This window comes from Prosopis cineraria, unplaced genomic scaffold, assembly GCF_029017545.1.
Source record: "Prosopis cineraria cultivar Desert tree isolate PC_DT_omini unplaced genomic scaffold, ASM2901754v1 PC2090, whole genome shotgun sequence".
NCBI classification, from domain to species: domain Eukaryota; kingdom Viridiplantae; phylum Streptophyta; class Magnoliopsida; order Fabales; family Fabaceae; genus Prosopis; species Prosopis cineraria.
The window spans coordinates 1-22,052 of record NW_026557415.1 but is presented as its reverse complement, the minus strand read 5'-3'; the positions used below and the strand labels follow the sequence as shown (position 1 = coordinate 22,052).

The following is a 22,052-nucleotide window of genomic DNA, read 5'->3' as shown; positions in this document are numbered from 1 at the left end:
AAATCTATGTTTATGTTTTATTTATCTCGAGCTTATGCTGTATAAAAATATATAAACACATTGGACGAGTGTTTGATCTTGCTTTTAACTTGATATTTTAAGTTTTATTGGTTTATTTTCAAATTAAGATTATTACATTTGATGCAATTATTAATTGTGCATTAATATGATTTCAATATTATGACTTATTGACCAATATTTTCTCTTATTTTTCTAAGAATAATCATGACTTCTTGAATTATATTTTGTTCCAATTAAAGAAAAAGAGAGATGCATGGATGAGAGTTATTATTTTGTGAATTTCACATGAATGACTTTCCTTTCTTCTTTTCTCCTTTAATTATTTCGTCTTATATTATATTAAGCCATTTCAATTTGGGTTTTAATGCATATGCTCTTATTCTAGAAAAAACTGACAAAATTTATTAAAAGAATAATTACAATGTATAATGACTATACTAAACATAGATTGTACATTGAATATAATATAGGAGTTACACTCTTCTAAAGCACAAATTTTTCATAAAGAAACATATCCAAGTAATATCTAAAGACAAATAAAAAAGAGATTTTTTTTTTTTGCTAAATCTCGTAGATTGCATGGGACATTTTCTAGTTTTTAATTATAGTATTACTAGAATTATATCAATGTTTAGAACATAAACACGGGCAGATTATGTTGTAAATTTAGGTACCATGATTTTTAACTTCCAAAATTACTATCAATATTTCATATTGTAAATTTTTGATTAAACGAGTCAGGTCCAAAAGTTTGAACCAAAAAAAAAAAAAAAACAAAGCATAAATGAGTAACCTGACGAGCTTAATCCATATTTATCTGTTATTTATGGCTATACTAATATACATAGCTCATGGGGTTATAAATTTTAGATTAGATTATATTCCTATAAATTGAATTCATTGAAATCTTCTCTTCTCTATATTAGCCTACACTGTAACTTAGGATTAATATTACATGCATCACACGGGTATAAAATATAATTGCATAATAAAAATTGATTTCAGACATTAGACATTTAATATCAAATAATAATTTATTTGAATTACTTGATTAAAGAAATAATTTTTATATTTTTATAATTTTTAAAAATCATATTTAATACTCATTCCAAATCATAATATAAAACAACTTTTAAAATTTACTTCATTCAAAAGATAGAGTATTGGATAATTTTTATAATTATTTTTTTAATTATATACCAACTTTATTTATTATTTTTCTTGAAATAATGCATTAAAAATTTAATTATTATTAATAGAACTATATTGTAAAATATGAAATGGAGATATAATTGAAAAGATATAAAATTTGTTAAGAGATTAAATTTTCAACTTTTTTTTTTTTTTTTTTGCTTTGGGGGAAGATTGCCTTGTAATAATGCTTAATTTCTCGTAGAGGAAGTATCAACTTTCCAATTTCTAAAGTGAATAGTCATTCTTCCATTATTTTAAAGGGACAACGACAAGAAAAAATTTATATTAATTAAGAATTAATTATTATTAAAAGCTGAATAAAAAATAAATCCAAAATTATTATTGTTAGAATGAATTATTATTAAAATTTAATGAATATTTTATTAATAAAAAACTAAATCAAATCAACAAGTATCCAATCAGGTTTTGATATCTAATAGTCCTTAAGACCTTAATTGATAATCCATTCGATTCTATTTATAAGATATTTTTTAAAAATAATTTTTAGTTCAAAACATAGGACACCTTATAATAATTAAATCACTTTTTTTAATTTTACCTCTTCTTTATTATCATAAAAGTATTTAATATAGTTATTGTTTGCACCCAAATTGTGAATTTAGATACCTAAGCTCAACTCAACTTAATGATTAAAATAATTAAAAAAAATATTGAAGTCTTAGCTATAAGTCAAAACCATATACACTCTACTCATGATGAATGACCACGATGGATGAAGTATTTCTTAAATTTAAGAAAGGTAGCAATCATGAGGTTTGGCTACCAAGCTAGAATCATATATAAATAGAAGAGCTCTCTCTCAATAAGGATCATTATCAGCATCAACAAACTATCAGTGTCAGACTCCGCGTCTGTTGCTTTATTTTATTTTTTTCTTTTATCATATAGTTTTAGTCTTTATTTTTCTATTGTAAGGCAGGTATAACCCGTCACCTCTTTCTTTAATTAATGTATTTTTGCTTCTCTGCATTTACATTAATTTTTTACTTTGCATTCTCACATTTGGGTAAACAATGGTAAGGGAATCTAAGTTCTTCATGTTTGATTAAAAGTCAGGTTCTTTCATCCTTGCTCACAAACACCTCCTTTTTGTTTTTGCCAAGCAATTGTAAAGTCAATGATAAAAATAAAAGTATATCTTACCATTTTATGATATAAAAAATAATTTTTTAAGATACGTCAAATGATTAAAAGCAATGTTTTTAGAACCGTACAGGATATTGAATCGGAAAGGTCAGTAGTAGTTCACAGTTCGCATGGTCCAACAATGGTCGAACCGATAATGTAATAATTAAATTAAAGATTATATATGTATATAATAATCTAAATATAAAAAATAAATATAAAATTATTAATTAACTTAAAATAAAATTAAATATTTTAAGTTTATTATGACTTAACAAGTCACATGATATAATATAATATCAAATGATTAAAAAATTAATTATTTTTTAAAAAAATTTAAAAAAAGAAAAGGGACATTTTTTCAACAACTTAATTTTTAAAATTGAAGTAAGTTTTTAGTCTAACTATCGATCCAAAATTATTCCATCATTGATTAGAGGTGTCTAGTATAAATTTTATTCAGCCGCCCGTGATTGATATTTCCCGTTTTAAAGTTCTTCACTGCCTGGGGAAAAGGCAGACAGCACGAAGAGCATGATTGTCCTCCTAAGCCATCGCCTTCAATAAGTCGCAGCCTCCGGTCTCCGGCAGCAATAATCCAAGTAAGCTTCATTCTGTGAAACTTCTGTTCTGTAATTTTACTCATCCGCGAAGCCACGACGTACGGCATGGCAAAATTAGCGCACCTGAACAAGAAGGAGAGAGTGATAGGATTAGCAGCTTGCCAGACCCTCTGCTTCACCGCATCCTCTCTTTTCTTCCCATAAAAGAAGCCATAGCCAAGAGCTTGATCTTGTCCAAGAGGTGGACTCCGCTAGGGCTAGCAATGCCCGCTCTCGATATTCATGACACTGGCTTTGCTACTCTTAATTCTTTGATTCAATTTGTAGATGCAGTCCTGTTCTTGTCACATCCCAAACCCATAAACATGTTTCGTCTCAAGTGTCAGAGGTTCCAAGTGCCTCCTGTCAGGATTAATCTGTGGATTAACTTTCTGATGAAACGTAGAGTTGAGCATCTTGAGCTATGTTTTGCAGATTTAAATTCTTATAGTCACGTTGATGTGCCTGCTTGCATTTTCCACAGCAGTACCATTAAGGTTTTAAAGTTGGCTAAGGTTAAGCTGAATGTTCGATCTGTTTATTTGCCTTCACTCAAAGTATTGCATCTGGTGGAAGTTCAATTATCAAATGCTGAATCTGTGGCTAATATCCTTAATGGATGTGCTCTTCTTGAAGACCTGGTATTAAAATCTTGCTCTGGTCCTTCTAAAGATTTCAAGTACCCCAGGATTGGAAGGTTTGAACATTTGGTGTCGGCAGAGGTTCAACTATCTTGGGTTCCGTTGGCAGCTTTTAATAATGTTAGGCTTCTTCGGATTGAGGTACTGATAATGATTTATACAGCAGTAATTTTTGAAAAAAATTTATCATTTAGTTCTTATAATTATAACTTAATTTTAACTCAATTCTAATTCAATCTTATAAAATTTTAATCTTTATAATTTTTGTAAGGATTAATTTGTCGTGATTTTTCATTAAAAAAATATATATCAAATTTGATAAAAAAAAATCAAATTTTTATTGTTATTTTTTATGATTTGATATCATGATTTTGTCAAATTAGGACGAGCAGTTCTGCAGGAGCCTATCTTTGTCATGTTTTCGGACGACATTTTATAATTTAACTCACCTGGAATTCTCATGTCTGACGAGTGATGTAGACATTCTCGTGACATTCCTTCGAAAATTCCCAAAACTTGAAATTCTTGCTATTCACAAGGTTTGTATATTTTAACTTAAATTTGTGCTGACAGTACTTTAGTTAGGTTTTTAACTGATACGTGTATTTATGTTTCATTAGCTGGATCCTATTTTGGAGCGAAGTTCGGTGAAGTCAATGCTTGATGTTCCTCAATGTCTTTCAACACATCTTAAAAAATTTTGTTTGGGTGAATATAGAGGGTCGGAATGTGAGTTTGAACTTGCAACATTTATTATGAAGAACGCAAGTGTTTTGAGAAACATTTCCATTTGCAGCTCTGCAAATGAAAACGCAGATGCGAGACTCCAAATGCTCATAAGATTATCATCATGTCCTAGAGGTTCATTGAATTGCAGGCTGCTGTTCAATTAAATTTTTGAATTGTAAAATGCTTTTGTTGGTCATGTTTCTTTATTTCTTTTTATTTTGGCTGATTTCCCTCTTGGCTATATCTTGGACAACATTTTACGCTGGACACTTAATGGAACTCGTTTTAGTTGTGTTTTTGTTAGATGTGAGAAGATAATATTTATATATGGACTGTGCAGCTTTTTAACTTTTGTTTAATTCATGTGATATCCTTCTTCTTGTCCAAATTATAAGACTTTTTTCGTCAACTAGATTTGTTCAAAATATAAGATATTTAGTAATTTTCAAAATTATTGTTTTCAAATTTATCCTTGTATTAATTGGTGTGGGGGTATGAAAAATATAATCTGCTTCGAACTCTACCTTTCATAATAATGATGGGAGCATGAGACTAGACTTGGATTTAGTAGCAAATCTGCTTCTAACTCTACCACTGATGATATTAATGAAACTAACTATAATTTGTAAATGAATAGCTAGATTATAGACATTGTTTGTTTATTGGGGGATGCTCCCCTTCCTTTATTTTGATCCCCTGAAAATTGAAGTTTTGTTATAGGAAAGCCAAATTTCTGGACTAATTTACCCTTATGCATTTTGTTATATTCCATTATTGTCCATGTATGAAAACAAAAGAACCCGATCAATCTTCACTCTTTAAACTCTCATTGGTGTTTGTTGCCACTCTTGTTTTTGTCAAGCATTCTTCGATGAGTTTTCCTTTGCTCTTCTCGCCAGCCTTATTTGGATTTTTAACTGATTTAAGGAATTATTGGTAGACGATATGTAAGTACTCTATAAGCATGGGTGAGGATTTTGGATCCACTTTCATGAACAAAAAATGACCTCCCCACTTCAAGCCCAAATATTATTATGCATTAAGAAGATGATTATATAAAGTTCTCTTCCTCTTTACAGATATTTCAAGGAATGAACTCAAACCAATTTGCCAAAGCATGATGATGGCGTTACATGAGCCTGAGAATTAAAGGGATGAACTTAAACTACTCACATCAAGGACGTTTTCTTTTTTCTTTTTTTTATTTAACCAACATACTCAGATCAAGATCTAAATGGTATACTATAATTTAACGTATATCATTTATGCTAATGCTAATGTGCCTTTCTTCCCCCAAATCATTTGCAGCAACTTGGGATTCACAAAGATATGACAAGGCTGCCAGATATTAAATTTAATAGTCAATCTAACGGTAAGAAACATAAAAATTAAATTGAGGGGAATAAAAAATAAATAATATTAATGGATGTGATGTGAACGCACAGGTGACACACACCAAAACAAGATGTTAAATTTAAAAGCATAATACTTTAAATCAAAATACGATTCCTACATTTGTAATTCTATTAATTTCTCTTCCTTCGGAACTTCAAGGAGCGAACTTAAACCGATGGTCATACCACAAGGTATCACTAGCAAATCATCAGAAACAATGAAACATGCGGTTTCACGAAGATAACCAGTGAAGCGATTTGAGAATAGCTTGTCGTCAAAGTCATACGCTACATCATTTCCATAGTACTTTTTCACTGGGTTCATTGGATTCAGCAACAGTCCTTTATAACTATCGGAATTAAAAAACTTGTAATCCAGATTTCCTACACTTTGAAGCAGCGAGGTTATGCAGTTAAATTTGCAAGCCAGCAGTAGCACAGAAGAGTCCTTACTCATGTGGAGTTTAGGAACAGTTCCGAAGGGCAACAATAAGATGCTTAAGAGAACATCAACCAAGTCCTTCCCTGCTTCAGCAAACGGTACTCTTTTTTTCTTCTTGTCTATGATCAGACTGAGTCAGAGAAATCTGCTTCTGGATCTGATTTTCTGTTGGAGCCATTATCATGAAGAGACAAGAGTCCTAAAACACTAGTTCAATGGATGGATGCTACAGATCGCTACACTCTGGGAAGTGAAAAAGTTATGCATTGGTGATCTAATTTCATTCAGAATGAAATATAGACAGACAGTCCAAGGAGGATGAATGCAAAACTTTTACCCACAGAGCATCGAATTTGGATCAGATAAAACGGATGATACAGACAATGCATGACATTAGCGATCAACATCCTTCTCAGAAACCATGAAAATGAATTGTTGACGGTACTTGCTGTATTACCAGAATTACAAGAATGTTTAACACCCCTGTAATATCATGCTAACCCACGACTCGTACAAAGACTAAAAGAATCTCCCCATAAAATTTAAAACACAGCTCCCTCTTAGCTAGACAGTGTTTAAGGTGATTTTGGATATAATCTCTGCTTTAACTTCTGCTATTCCAAGTCCATGAAGGAGAAAATGCTCACTGTATAACTTCTTGAAGGTTAAGCTTGTTGGAGCAATTATATTTTATTTTCACAATCAAAAGTTCAGAACAACAAAAATGTCGGAAAATTAATATGATGCTCAATATATCAACGTAAATTATAAAGTTATAGCAAGCTGTAACTATGTAAAAATCGGAAATACTGCGGTCCATTTTTCAATATTTGTATCAAAAAAAAGTGTGCCCAGTGATATACCATTACTGCTCACCTACTTGGTCATGAATATTGGAGCGAGACCTAAGGGTGTTCTCTGCAACAAGCTGAGCAAAAGATGAGGACTTGGTCTGCAGCAGTCTTGCTGGAGTGCCACTCTCTTCAATTACTCCAGTGTGTTGGCGCAATGAAGTACTATAAAATCACATCATATTATCATGAATAATACAAATTTGGAAAAAAAATTAATACTAAAACAGAAATCCGTGGGAGAAGCAAACTTAAAATTGTAAATCACATCGCCTCCCCTGAAGTTTTGAAATCTATATTCAATATGCACCAGAACCAATGTTGAATGTCAAAAAAAAAACAAACAAACTACACTTGCTCCTTGCTCAGAAACATTCCATTAACTTCCTTCAGTTGAAGCCTTTACAACTAATGATTGACCTTTTGGTGATTTGTGATTCATTCAATCAGGTTATTAAGTGTTTCTAGGAGGAAAAGTTTATGTAGATTTTACTAACAGAGTAAGATCTGTTGTTAAATTCATTAACAGAGAGCAGGCTTTGGGATAAATTAAAACCGAAAGGAGTGAGTTTAGATTTTATCTCAAGGTAGATAAATATTGAGATAAAGTGCAAGTAAATAGTGAGAAGTCATATATCAAATAAAATTGGAATGAAGGAGAAGTATATAAATAGAAAGAACTCAAAGACTTATTATATATGTATCTTGAGAGAAATAGTGCAAAATCTAATTATATATTTCTGGTCAAATAAATCTCCTTGTGTTGTGTCTGAAGCTCTGCAGAACCCTAATAATAAATTAGTGTAACATATTTAACTTAAAAATACCTACAAAACTGAAGATGCGCATCCAATTATAATAACATTTCTTTGCTGACCTTGATTGAGAAGGAGAACCATATCACTGTCAAGAACAGAAGGAATCCGATGAGCAACTATAATGATGGTACTTTCAGAGAAGTGCTTCCTGAGAGTTTGCTGAATCAAATTATCAGTAAATGTATCAACTGAGACAGTAGTTTCATCAAGCACCAAGACCTTACTTCTCTTGAGCAAGACCCGCCTGAGAAAGACCAGTTGCTTCTGACCTATGCTCCAATTCTCTCCGTTCTCTAAAAATGACATTTTAGCACAAGCAATGAAATTCTACTTCATGAATCAATGTTCTATTAATTCTGAAAGACCAAGCTTCTGAAATTGTTATGACTCTTTAGCTTCAGTCCCCAAAACAGTGTATGAATGGTTCGTTCACTAAATACAACAAACTATCACGTTAAATTTTTTTTTTTTTTTTGTCAAGCGGCCCTGGAATGTCGGATGGAGTAACGTGGAATAACTTTGTTATTCCAGAGACTAGCTCAAGCAGTTATTTGGAGGACTAAAGCTAATTGGTCTTACAGTCTGGGAAACGAATTGCTAGTTTTGTCATTCTAAAAGTTTAAGCCAAACCTGAAAGTGTCTAGCTTTCCATCTTTGCTGCTAACCTCATCCCCAAGCTGATACTAATCCGAAGCGTGAAAGATTCTCAATGAACGAAACCAATACCAACTTAAGTAATAGACAGACTAGAAGGCTAAGTTTTAAGATAGATCCCAGTGTGTGTGTCTGGGAGTTACTGGATAAAACCAAATCACCTCCCAAATTTCACCATCTCTGTACTCTTCCAGTGGGTCAACAATTCGGAAAAGTGCTTGTATAATTGTTGATTTACCACTTCCAGTTCTCCCCACGATCCCAGCTTTTTGGCCTCTACTGAATAAGCATGTCAGACCAAGTAATACAAGAGAGAAATGTGGAGCATAGCTCACCTTCATCATATACATCATTGTTAGTGTCTAACAAACCATTCTTATAAAAAAAGTTTGGGGCTCTTTAACTTGTTAATATAGCAATTTAGGCCCTTTAATTTCTCAATGGAATAATGAAGCACTTCTAGTGTAGTTAAAACAATATCAGCTATCTAAATATCAGAAAAATCAGCTAAATATAATACTTCGGAGGTTCAAAAGTCACAAGAATAGAATTTTATATTGGTATTGAGTTTTAGGGATTAGAAGTGCAATTAGCAAAGTAATAACAATTTATGTACGGTGGCTTTCAGCCAAAGGGAAATTCCAACTTGCAAGATTTTGTTTGGCATCATAAGATGCAATAACTGAATTTACCAGCAAATTGTGAACATCAACTTGTCCCAACAATGGCCAAGAACAACTTCGTCGGCTTTCAGCTATCACAAGAGAAGGTTCACTTGGAATGCAAGCATGCTGAAATATTCTTTCAATTGATATAATTTTGTTCTCCATGCTGCGAAGATTCCATATCATCCAGGTTTGTGCCATGTTTAGATTAAGTCCATATGCAACTTCTAAGCCAGCAATTCCTTCAGTGTGTATATATATAGAGAGAGAGAGAGAGTAAGGATTCATGTTTCTTTAACTCACTTGTAAAGCGGAGTAATCATGGTTAAGATGCCAAACATTAACTCCTTACCTGGATCTATGACTCACGTTGGTATAGATACCAAGAAGATCAAACAGAAGGCAAATGTGACAGAAGACAGCATATCTAAACGGAAGCACAACCATTCCATTGCATCAGAAACATGGAATCTTGGGCGAGAATAGCCATCCATCAGTTTCATATTTGTTTCTTGAAACCTAGACTCTTGATTGAAGCTTCTGATGGTTGTTGTTCCTGATTGTCTCTGAAAAATGTTGTATGATTGGAGCCTTGCATACTCCAGCTAATCGTTTCAATTCTCATGCTAATGGTAAATAATATTGTTGCAGAATTATTTGTCACCTCATAGATGTCATATATCTATTCAATTTGATTTGAAGAATCTATCACGTACTGTATATTATAATGAACTTTTGAGTGAAAATGGTCCTTGAGAAAGTATTAGATCCGCTATTACTCAGTGGCCATTAGTTCAATCTTTCCCATCTCACTACTCCTGACTAAATGAAAATTCAACACAAGATCAATCAGTGATTTGTCCATACTTCAAGCTCAAAAGGTTTTAGTATGAGAGTGTGCTTTCACGGGCCAGAATTTAGTAACTTAAGCTTTTGTAAAGACATGGTCCTTGATAGGAACAAAGATCTAGATGAAAAGACATTTGGTGTATGATTATTACAAGTGCCAGCATCCTAGATCACACACAAATTTTACCAGGCGCAACTTATTAAACTGATTTCCTAATACTAGCGGTCAACATGTAAATGGGTTAACAATAAGGCAACATTTAGATCCGGTGATTCGAGCAGGTTGGACTTATTCAGGTTGGGCTCAATTCGGGTCGGGTTTAAAAAATCCTACTCTTTCTAAAAAGCCCATATAGCCAAGCCCGGCCCTAATACCTTCGGGCTTATTTGGTTGGCCCAAATACACGAAACTTTTTTAAAAATATTTTTTATTTTTTAATAATTTTAATTTTTAAATAATTTTATTAAGCATAAAATATTTTTTTAACTTAAAAGGGATAAAAAAAATAATAACTTATTAACTTTGTAGTTAAGTACTTAAATAGCTCTGTTACTATTTTATTGTATTATGTGCAATTTATTCATGAATATTTCCTTTACTTGTAAATTGATGTCTTATTTATTTAAATATTTTCCTTATCATAGTTATATAAAAATATTTATATATTTTAATTGAATCATATTATTTTAATTATGATCAAGTTAATCTCAATTCAACTACGGTTAGACCACTAATTTAAAATTAATTCTTATTCTAATTAGTTTTAAAATTTTTAACAACTATTAGATAAACTGTTACTTTTTGTTGTTAAGATATGAGAAAATAGCCATCATTATATTATATAAAATAAAATCATTTAATTATGGATAAAATAATATTTTTTTAAATTTTTTCTTTTAACCTTTTTATTGTTTAAGTCCTATATACAAAGAATATTACTTTAGTTCATTCTTAATTTTTAACTAAGTCTGACGTGGATGATAATCAAATAATTATCTAAAAATATTAGTTTATTTATTATGTTTGTTTAGTAATAGAGCCTGAATTTGTACATGCCCAAATTTTATTTTTAAAATTATTTTTAATTTAAAATTAATTATCTTATTTTATAAAAATATAAAATATAATTTTTTGGACAAGAAAATGGTGTATATGACTCAATTTTTCTAAAAAAAGATTGAGTCTTAAAGTATAAAAATAATATTAAAATATATTTTAATTATTTTTGAGATATTTTTATTTTGATTAAAAATATAATATTTTTATTTTTTTTAAATAATTGTAGTAATACACTTAATATATGATATTTTAAAATAAAATGATATAAAACTTAAAAAATAATTAATATTTATTATATTATATATATTTTTAAATATTAAATTTTATTCAGGTATCGGGCCAAGCCCGAACCCAATCGGGCTTGGCCCGAATTTTTCAGGCCTAATCGGCCGCCCGAATAGGCTCGAACAATAAAAAATATTATTTATTGAACTCGGGTTTAAATTTTTCGAGCGGGTCGGGTTGGCCCGTCAGGCTTGACCTAAATTACCAGCTCTAGCAACATTGGCATTCTTTTAAGAAAATTTAATGTTTTGTTTTTTAACCCTAAAAAATTTCAACTTTCTTTTTTTTTTCCAGAAATTGAACCTTTTGAATCTTCTCTTCTCCATATTCTGTTACACTATAATTGAGGGTTAACATCCCTTGCAACTCACGAGCATAAAATCTAGTTGCATAATAATATTTGATTTTATACATGAGACAGTTAACATCAAATAACAACTTGTCTGTATTACTTGATTAAAGAGGTAAATTTTACACTTATAATTATTTGAAAAATCATATTTAATACTCTCCAAATTATAATAATATTGGGCATTTTTAAAAAAATCTTGTTTGATTCAAAATATTGAATATTGAGTAATTTTTATAATTATCTTTCCAATCAAACCACAACTTCATTAATTATTTTTAAAAAAATAATGCATTAAAATTTTAATTATTATTATTTGAGATATTTTTATAGAATATTAAAAGAAAATATAGTTGAAAAGATATAAAATTTATTAAAGAGATGAATTTTTGAACTAATTTTTTGCCCTTAAGAGTGAGAGAGTCCCGTAATAATATTATAGGGGAAGTATCAATTTCCGAACTCCTTAAGTGAATCGTCGTTCTTCCGTGTTTTGATCTTCTGCAGTACCTGGGAAAGAGAGCTAGCACCAAGAGCATGATTGTACTCCAAAGCCATCGCCTTCAAGGCTTCGTAGCCCTCCGGTCTCCGGCAGCAACAATCCAAGTAAGCTTCATTCTCTGAAACTTCTGTTCTGTAATTTTACTCATCCGGCGAGTCCCCGACGTTCAGCAATAATTTTTTCTTTCTGTTTTTTTTTTAACGAATTTATCCTTGTATTAATTAATGTGGGTATGCAAAATATAATCTCTCACTTTTCATGATAATGATAAGAGCATGAGACTAGAATTGGATATAGTAATGAAGCGACTTCTAATTTACCATTCATTAAATCATTGAAAATAACTACAAATTGTGAATGAATGGCTACGTTATAGACTTTTACAATGTGGTTTGGTTATTAGGCGATGATCCCCTCCCTTTATTTTGGTCCTCTTCAAGTTGAGGTTTTGTTATAGGGGAGCCAAATTTCTGGACTAATTTACCCTCATGCATTTTGTTATATTCCATTATTGTCCAAAAACTTGATCAATCTTCACTTGTTAAACTCTCATCAGTGCTTATGTAACTCTTCAAACTTTATCATTGTTTTCATCAAGCATTCTTTAATAAGTTTTCCTTTGCTTTTCTCACTGGCCTTATTTGGGTTTCTATATGATGTGAGGAATTGTTGGTAGATAATACTCCCTTCATCTCAAATTACAAGATACTTTTAAAAAAAATTCAGCATCTCAAAATATAAGATACTTTAATAAAAATAAAGTTTTATTAATGATACTTTTTCAATATTATCGTTACCATATATTCTCTTTTTTTAATGTTCTTTTATTAATGGAGTATTAAATAAAGTGCATTTTTAAAAGTTTATATTTTTCTCTTGAAAAATAAGGTTGTAAAGTATATTTAATAAGCTCTATTAGTATGAGAGATTTTGTTTAAAAGTATTTTATAATTTGAGACGGAGGGAGTATATAAATACACTGTAAGCACTGGTGAGGGCTCAGGATCCACTTTCTTTCATGAAAAAAAAAAATGAACTTCCCACTTCAAACCCAAATTATTATGCATTTAGAAGATGATTATATAGAGTTCTCTTCCTCTTTATGGAAATTTCAAGAAACAAACTCAAGCCAAGTTGTCAAAGCATGATGATGATATTATATGAACTTAAGAATTCAAGGAACAAACTTAAACTATTCAGATCAAAATTTAAATTATATGCTATAATTTAAGATACATCATTTACACCAATGCTAATGTGCCTTTCTTCTCCCAAGTAATTATCACCTTGAGTCTTCTACATCAACTTTTCTTATGGTTTTCCTCACTACTTTTGCCAAATCTTGCAACTCTACCTTCATTTGTTGATCAACTTGAAGCAATGGAAAAATGGCAAATACTCATAAATTACTTGTTGAATCCAAGTGAGAGAGAAAATATGAATCAAGTACATTATTAATGATTATAGGTTTGCAAAAGTTTGATTTTGAAGAGCAAAATACCATTTGGGTCTTGGAAGATGCTTGATGACTTCTAATAAATTTGAGTACAATCATGAGAATATTTTTTTCAAATATATGGAACATGAACATTTAGAGAATGCAAATGCTAGTTAATTTATTTATCCCAATCCTTCAAAACAAGAAATAAGATTTTCAATGGTCATTTTTGTCACTTCATTGATCCGTGACCGAAATAGTCACCAATAGAAGTCTTACTTATACAGTGAAAGAAACTAACTTTTAAGATTATAAACAACTACTAGATAAGGAAAAATAAAACAATGGTTACAACATGATCCCAAATGAAAAGACTAATAAATAAAAGAAGCAAGAAATTTGTCATCTAAGACTAACTGAGGTGGTCAACATGTTGTGAGATCATAATATAAAAATTCAAGTCAACCCACCCAACTAAATTAATAAACCGTTAAAACTAATATCTTTATTGTTCAACTACTATTTTACCATTAACTCTTAAACTAATACTTTGATCAATTCAATTATTAGTTCGTCTTTCAATACCTTGAATAAAATGTAGAGATTCATAGTTCAAATATTCTTAATATAACTTAAAAAGATGAAAAAGCAAGCAAGCAATCTTTGCATGGAGCTACCTATCTGTCATTCAGTCAGGAATGTTCATTACCTGTCATAACAACATAAATGAACCACTTTGATTAGTTATTTTTACTGTAATGAACTTAAATGTTAATTTGAACAAAAAATTTCTTCTAAAGGATACTTTATTTAAATAAGTTTTTAGCAAAGTTCCATTTTTTTGGTTATTTTAATTTATGAGAAAATTTTGGGTCTTTTTGTAATTTTTGTTGGGTCTGTCTTGTAATTTTCTTGATGCTGTTCTTGCAATTTTCCCAAAACTCCCTTGGTCTGATGGTGTTTCTTCGCGTGAAAGAAATTAAAACAGAGCATTCGCGTTTGTTCTTCACCGACTTTGAGTTCTCTCTTCTCATCACCGTCGAACTCCTTCTCTCCACCTTCGGCTTGCTCTTCTTCTCACCGGTGGCATACACCTGACTGGACTGGTGCGTTTCCGGCAACTGAAAGTGGGTCACCAGAATTAGTTCTTCCTTCTCTGTCATTTCGTGTTTCTCAATCCAGGATTGAGCGTCTGTGCGTGTGTATGTTATCTTCAATTCTTCTTGTTTCTCATCTTCGATAAGCTTAGTTGTTCTTTTTTTTTTTCTGGTCTTGATTTCTGGTTCTGCCTACCTTATTCGAGTTGCAGACCAAAGCTTTCTATCTTCTTCAACGTCGACCACATGAAGAACCTAAACCGTTATGGCTGCACTCAAGTTTGAGGTAACTAGTTGATCTTCTCTTCTCCCTCTTCGATGACAACAGCAACATTAAATCATTTTTTCAGCCGTCGGGTGCAGCCTCTGTTTCTCACTGTTATTGTAGTTTTTTAGTTAGGATTAAGGAGAAATTTTGGTTGATGCTGGAAAATGGTTTTATAGTGATGATGAGCTGAAATATAATTATGGAATTAAAGGTTGAGAGTTGTGGAACTTACTTGGATGCTTAATTATTGGAGAATGCCCTCAATGTATTTGTATTTGTAGATATATTTAAAGAATACACGGAGGGAAAGCAAGTTGTTGAATTGCATGATTATTTATCTTAAATTTGTCAATAATAAATATATGCCTTAAGGTATTTGTAAAAATGTGTCGTGGGAAAATTTGGTGAATTGTGAGTAGTTAAGATTCACTTGGAGAAGTATCTATAATTTTGATTTAAATTGTTAATTGAAAATTTTAAAATATCAAACTGGGAGAAATAATTATGTATCATGTTTATTTCATTTTTTTTATCTAGAGAAAGTTTAAGAATAATTGATATCATTTATTATAATTTATGAATTAATATAAGTCATAAAGAAGTATGAGGATAAATGAAAAGCTGTCAAATAATTTAACTAACTTAACTATATTTGAAACATAATTTGTTTGAATATTATTGTTAAATTGTTTAGATTGAATTTTAATGCACAACTAGTGATTGAAAATTTTCTTGATAAATGATTTTAAAATTACGATTCATTTGTTAAGAAATCAGGAACACCATTAGAATTAAAGTAAAAGATTAAGAGAAGCATACTTTAAAATTTTGAAAAAATTATTAGGTGAGTGGGTTACGTTTTGAATAATTTTTAGTAAAGTGTTTATAAAATCTCTTTATTTAAAATTTTACTATTAATCCTTTATAAATTGTATAAATATTCTTGTTTATCTTATTTTTATAATAATTATTTTATTGATGAAAATGTGTTAATTTTATTGATAGTTTATATCGTTGACAAATAATAATAAAAAATAATAGTTGAATAGTGTTTGAAAATGAAAAAAATTTGAAATTGTTTTCTTGCTTCATATATGCTTAATTTTATTAAGGGGGACTGAATTCAAAAGGTTGGATGCTAACGGCAATTCCATAGCCATTGGGGCGTCATATTACACCCAACTAGCAGGGTGTTATAGGAGATGATATTCCTGTGCGAAAGCCAACGCACGTGGATCAGAGCAATGGTATTTGTAAGTACTATACTCACGCTTGTTTTCATGGGCTTCATGTCTGCGCTTTATTCGTGGCTTTTGCCACGCTTGTTTCATGGCTCTCAACTGCACTTGACTAGTTACTACCCTTGTAAATTATGTGTCAATATTTGATTGGTTATTTACTTTCATGAATTGTTGTGTCCATACTTGTTATTCGTTCTAATTAACCCTCCTAAATCTAAACTAAAATTTATCATTTTTTAGTAATTCTCTTAAAGTACTTTATCGAACTGCACTATTATTTTAAATCTTTATATTTTATGAGCAGTAAAAAATTTTAATACATATATGTAATTCTACCAATATTGTCAAATTTCACAGTCATATTATTATGAAAAAAAATCATTATTTATTTCTAATTTAAGGATAATTCATTATTTCATTAAATCATTTGAAGTTAAATTTATTATTTATTATCTTCATGTTTTCTTTATTATAATTTTGATTGGAACGCTACTTATCGGTAATTTCTTTAGTCTAGATATTGTAGCTAAACCTGGCTTCCAACTGACCATTGAGGGCCCTTTTTGCTTTTTGGAAAAGGGAAGCACATGGTGATTATTCTTTTTGGTGAAACCTTATACTATATTTTGTAAATTATAAGTTAGTGCTCTACATATATCATAATTAGGTCCTAATCTTATTTTGTTATTATGTAAATTACTGCAATGAAACTAGTTCCTTGCTGGTCTGGGTGGTAAGTTCTATTCTATTGTGAAAATTTTAGGAGATTCGAATTATAGAGGAGAATCTGCCGAAAGTTCTATGAAATATTTTAAAACTTTACGAACTTTATTGTTATATATTAACTCCAACTCTCTTCATATTTTTTATGCCGATCATACCTTTAGTATTAGGTTAGACAGATGGTATTAGAGCCTAAATTTCTATAATTATGTGAAGCAATTATTCTTCTTTAAAGTTTTAATTATTATTATGAACTCAGGCATTATAATAATTGAGATTTCATTAAAAGTTCCACTAGAAAGTCCTAAAAGAGTCTTTTCTTCCCTAATTATTTGCTTCCTATAAACTATTGTATTTTGAATTAAAATATTTCTCATATTTCCTAGAATAGTGAGAATGCCGCCTAGCGTCGTCCCTCTGGTAGAAGTTCCACTAGCAGTAGGACATTTGATAAGTCCTCTACTCCACAGAATGAATCACCCCTTCATGTCGAGGGCAGGATCTTAAGCAAGCTAGAATTAAGGGTGGTCAACCCCATAGACATATTCAAAAGATTTTATCTAAGGTTGAACTTTCGAACCCTCAATTTTAAGAGGGTGCTTCATCATCTACTCATGGCAATGAAAGAGAAATTGCCAAGCTACTAAAAAAAGAGATTACCATGACAAAGTTAACTGATTTTATTAAGCTGAATGCTCTTACTTCTCTAGTACACTTGTTTACTAATGTAGTTTGTGATTTCACTGACTCGCTTCTCGTGCTGTTTCATGTAGCGCTTCGTCTTGAGCATTTGTCTTGATTTACTTGGTTTTGATGCTTTGTACATACCTTAGGATTAGGCCCCCTCTATTCTGTACCCATATCATATCGCAATCAACTGCAGCTTTAATTCTTTTGAGGTTTCCCGAGTTTGTAATATTGGGTTGTAAATATGTGAAGATGGAAAGTTGAAGACTCGTGTTATGCTGCCTAACTAATAACCCATTAAAAGTTCAGAAAGACTAATCATGTACTGCATTTGCGTTTTTATTCTATGAAAATTGTTTTCTCCGGGATTCTGTATATATAGCTTTCTCGCTGATGGATTGTGTCAGAAAATATTCAACATCATTCTTGTTACATATTTGCTGAAATTCTAAAAGTTAACTGCCTTTGCTGCAGATGGGTTCTGTAGAGAAGATAGACCTGATTTTGATGAGGAGGTCCCTTTTAGCTCCTCAACAAATCCAGGGAAAGTCCATGCTTTTCAATCTGAGGACAACTCGTGTGCTTTCTTCCGTGAAATTGGCCACCTCATCCATCTTCAAGCCAATAGAGATAAGACCTATCAGGAGCATATACATTGTTTTAATTAAAGCGAAGATCAACATGATTTGTCAGAAATTTAACTGTCATTAATTCAGTTGTCTTAAGACCTAACTGTTATCTCTATAATTGTATTGAATAATTTCTTTTGGCATTGATCTCGACTTAAAGAGGGGGGTTTAAGCTTGAAAAAAATTTAAAAAAAAAATTGAACCCATTCAGGCCTCATTCAAGAATGAACACGTAATATACTAAATATAAAGCCTACATATTGTCAACTAATAAAGGACAACTATAGCATAGTGCTTGTTTGAATTTGAATTGAAAATCAATCATTTGCACGAAAACCACACTTTCACAAAAATTACTCAAACATCTATATTATATATTAAATTAATTATAAATTCAAAATTAAGTTTTTTCGGTTAAATATCCAAACACTCAGTTATACAGGCTGAAATTAATTATAATTCAAAACGATGGTTTTTAAAAAATATCCAAACATCGTATTATGTCAACATCAATTATAGACTAAAAAATATGATTTGTAAAATAACTAATATGATTTTGAATAAATTTTTAGAAATGTTATTGTATAATTAAAAAATTAAATTGAGAAGCTAATAGCTTATGAGAAAACTATAATTTTAAGTTCATAATTAATTTTAAATATATAAAATGTTGGGATATTAAAAAAAAAACCATGATGTTGAGTTTATAATTTATTTTAACATGTATAATGAGTATTCAAATTTAAAAAAAAACATAATTTTAAATTCATAATTGATTTTAATATGAACATAGTTGTTTGGATATGCTTTTACAAAACTATAAATTTTACCTTATTTTCAACTCTACTTTTCAATTTTGCTTTTCAATTCTGATTAAAAAATTTTATAAATCAATTATATACCACATAACATAATTAATTATATTCTAAATAATCATATTAATTAATTTTTTTATAATTAATTATATTCAATTAAAATCCAAACATACTCTTAAATTATGAGGTATGTGAATGTCACATACATAATCCATTGGGCCAAGACTAGGTGACACAGCACTAATGCTCAAGCAAAACTGAGCCGAAAACAAAGATTAACCTACAGCATCCCCATGAGTTAATTATACTACAGTACTACACCAGAGGCCGAACAGCAAATTGGGACAAATGCCAATGCAACTACCACTAAGATCACAATGAAGACTGCACTGTAACTTAAATCCCTCCAAAGTATTGTTTGGTTTCCTCCACTCCTGATTCTCCTTAAATCCAGTCTGTATGAAAAAATCAAATGCAAGAGAAAGACCATTTAGTCAACAGAAAAGGCATTGACCAAGTAAAGTACCATGAAAATGTCTCGAGACACCAAGTGAAAAACTATTTTCTCTTCTCTTTTCTTTTCTATTGGCCTGAAAAAACTATTGTTTGGAGAACATTTGACAAACCAAATGAACCTCTACTCTATTTTAGCTAATCCAAATAAAACATGACAAGATCAAATCCTTTATCTTCTTAATTCTTTTTGATCGTACCATTAATAAGGCCCATGTTTGTTTGAGGACCCCACAAATATTGGTCTGTCAATTAGGTTTTTCCTGAGCTACCCTCCATAAAACAGTCTTCGATGAGACAAACAAGCCATTAATTTCCGATCAACTAATCATGAGGCAGAAAGTTGGAAACTACTAGCTTGTTTGTTTCCTCTACAGATCAGGTCAAAAAAGCATTCAACAAGCCCGTTTAACCAATGCGTATGGCCATACCTTACTTCAATTAGTTGATGGTAGAAAAACACCCTTATGAGCTCTTTTGCAGTAACCTTTTCCTACATGTAGGGCATTTGCCCTGTGCACTTATAGCAGCCTTAATGCAACTCTTACAGAATATATGACCACACCTTGTTGACACTTCCTCTATAAATGGGCCCATACATATTGGACAGCTAAAGACAGGCTCCATTGGAGGTTTAGATGACTTTTTATCGTTCCCCCACTGCAATAGTGAGTCAGGAAAAACTGTCAATACTGGATTCCGTAGGTAGAATCTTGTAACACCTAAAACCAAGAAAATCCAGTTATGCTAAGATGATGAACAACACTAGGAACGTCATTGTTTATTATACCGATGGAGTCATTAACATCAATGGCAACAAAGATATAATAGACATTATATAGCTTTCCTTGTGTGAGGGAAAAAGTAAAGATTTTCCTTCCTTCATACTAAATATCCCCATAGAGGACCACTAAAGATTTCAGAGAGGGATGGTACTAAACTCCTATATCTGAAAGGACCCGAAGAAGACAAATTGACTCAACAATCAGAAAAAAGTACTCAAGTTCATGAACTTCTCTATCAAAGGGATCTCTAGCAAAGTGAAGATTCCAAGAAAGAAGTACCCCCTTGAAAAGACTAAAACAACCAAACGAACAATGCAATGAAGACAGACGACATAAAATAAAACAACCAACTCTTTCTCCCTAGAATTGTTTATTGTTCTACTTAGAGTTTTCTTCCCCTAACAAAAGTCAATGAAATGGAAGTGTAAAATTACAACCAAGAGGGGCCTAGATGCAAAGGGAAAATGGAACAAACAGAAGGTAAAATATGGGACCCAGGAAGTAGTATGTGTGGAACGAATCTCAAGCCAAGGCACGTTTGCGCGTGAGTGATAGGTCCCGACCCACTGTTGCCACCAAAAACACACACAGAGAGACATAGAGGATGGCAAAAATGGCAGAAAATGGAGACTATTGGTCAGAAGAAAACAAAAAAGTTTAGATATAGAAGGATAGCAATGAAGAAAAACTCAGAGAGTAATGACCAGGGTAGGACAGAGCAGTTAAAATGATTAGATACGAGAACCTTCTTGGGTGGAGAGAGCCAACCTCTCAAAAGTTGGCAAATCTATCGTGTTCTGTTCTTAAAGCGTATGATGTAGTATTACATGTGTTTGTTGAGTAGTAAAGGATTTGTAGTCCTCTTGTTATTCATCTTTGTCAGTGTATGAAATATGACATGTTTTAAAATATGTTACCTCAGAGCTGCCACTGCCTTCCAAGTTTATATATTGATCAGTATTGAGAATTGTTTGGCTAGAAGAATCTCTTCCGCAATAATTGGGAGCATTTTTCAGCTATATGACTCTGATCTGCAAATATCATATGAGAGAGGGTGTCAGAAAGAAAAAAATAGTTAACCACATAAGTCACAGGAAAGAAATATCAATGATTTGACAAGGAACAAGTCAACAATATGTTAAACAAAAATGTCAATGAAGCTTCTAAATAATGAACAAGGCAGATTAATGGAATAATATGTTACCAAAATCCACATCAACTATGGGTCCTCCCACGATTCCTTCTTGAATTGTTTTTAGCCTAAATTGAATGAGAATTGCATAAATAAGACTAGCACCCATATCAAACATAGAATGACATGATCAAATCAACAGTTTATCGAAGGGAGAGGTATACTTCAGCAAAAGCTCTTGCTGTGCATTATATAACATCATCATCAATGGCCTCACATCAATAGGCGTACAACTTGTGGTTGCTGGACAGCTTGAACTAGCTGGGGTTCAGGTGGAATGGAAGGTCCCTCTTGTTCCCGATTCTCACCAGGTGGAGCTCTATTAGATCCAATCCCAAACAGCCTTCCTTCGTCGGTAACTTTGAGAGCATGCCCCCCAACAGAACGAGTACTCATCTTGAGTACTGATACAACTGCACCCAAACCACACAACGTTAAAAAAAAACAAAACAAAAAAAAAAA

General features: G+C 31.3%; 2 protein-coding genes, 1 long non-coding RNA gene and 1 pseudogene across 4 annotated transcripts; 2 read left to right on the top strand and 2 right to left on the bottom strand.

Moving 5' to 3' along the window:
• The first annotated feature begins 1,944 nt into the window (after positions 1–1,944).
• On the top strand, positions 1,945–4,710 carry LOC129301395 (F-box/FBD/LRR-repeat protein At5g56420-like). The gene is made up of 4 exons (XM_054939951.1): positions 1,945–1,989; positions 2,936–3,745; positions 3,988–4,143; positions 4,225–4,710. The coding sequence occupies exons 1-4, from the start codon at positions 1,945–1,947 to the stop codon at positions 4,495–4,497; spliced, it is 1,284 nt and encodes a 427-aa protein (XP_054795926.1). The 3' UTR covers positions 4,498–4,710.
• A 1,132-nt stretch (positions 4,711–5,842) lies between these two features.
• LOC129301394 (ABC transporter C family member 3-like) lies at positions 5,843–9,766 on the bottom strand (annotated as a pseudogene).
• A 2,455-nt stretch (positions 9,767–12,221) lies between these two features.
• LOC129301392 (uncharacterized) lies at positions 12,222–18,297 on the top strand. 2 transcript variants are annotated; one of them, XR_008590973.1, is made up of 4 exons: positions 14,623–14,842; positions 14,950–15,023; positions 16,118–16,258; positions 18,131–18,297. XR_008590973.1 is itself a non-coding variant. In XM_054939950.1 (3 exons), the coding sequence occupies exons 1-3, from the start codon at positions 12,238–12,240 to the stop codon at positions 14,985–14,987; spliced, it is 333 nt and encodes a 110-aa protein (XP_054795925.1). In that variant the 5' UTR covers positions 12,222–12,237; the 3' UTR covers positions 14,988–15,232. The 2 variants fall into 2 exon arrangements, 1 of the variants encoding a protein (XP_054795925.1); XM_054939950.1 differs by lacking the exons at positions 16,118–16,258; positions 18,131–18,297 and adding an exon at positions 12,222–12,306 and having other exon boundaries at positions 14,617–14,842; positions 14,950–15,232.
• A 1,810-nt stretch (positions 18,298–20,107) lies between these two features.
• Positions 20,108–21,645, bottom strand: LOC129301393 (uncharacterized). Its single transcript, XR_008590974.1, has 3 exons — positions 21,603–21,645; positions 21,316–21,429; positions 20,108–20,273 (listed from the first exon to the last, which is right to left on the bottom strand). It is a non-coding gene; the product is annotated as an uncharacterized LOC129301393 (long non-coding RNA).
• Positions 21,646–22,052: the final 407 nt, after the last annotated feature.

What these genes read in the sequence shown, in the direction of transcription:
- LOC129301395 (XM_054939951.1), top strand. Translation starts at nt 1,945, where the DNA reads ATGGATGAAGTATTTCTTAAATTTAAGAAAGGTAGCAATCATGAG. An exon ending in AGAAAGGTAGCAATCATGAG is followed by an intron (nt 1,990 to 2,935) that starts GTTTGGCTACCA and finishes AATAAGTCGCAG; the next exon opens with CCTCCGGTCTCCGGCAGCAA. An exon ending in TTAGGCTTCTTCGGATTGAG is followed by an intron (nt 3,746 to 3,987) that starts GTACTGATAATG and finishes TTGTCAAATTAG; the next exon opens with GACGAGCAGTTCTGCAGGAG.
- LOC129301392 (XM_054939950.1), top strand. Translation starts at nt 12,238, where the DNA reads ATGATTGTACTCCAAAGCCATCGCCTTCAAGGCTTCGTAGCCCTCCGG. An exon ending in CTCCGGCAGCAACAATCCAA is followed by an intron (nt 12,307 to 14,616) that starts GTAAGCTTCATT and finishes TTCGCGTGAAAG; the next exon opens with AAATTAAAACAGAGCATTCG. An exon ending in GATTGAGCGTCTGTGCGTGT is followed by an intron (nt 14,843 to 14,949) that starts GTATGTTATCTT and finishes TTCGAGTTGCAG; the next exon opens with ACCAAAGCTTTCTATCTTCT.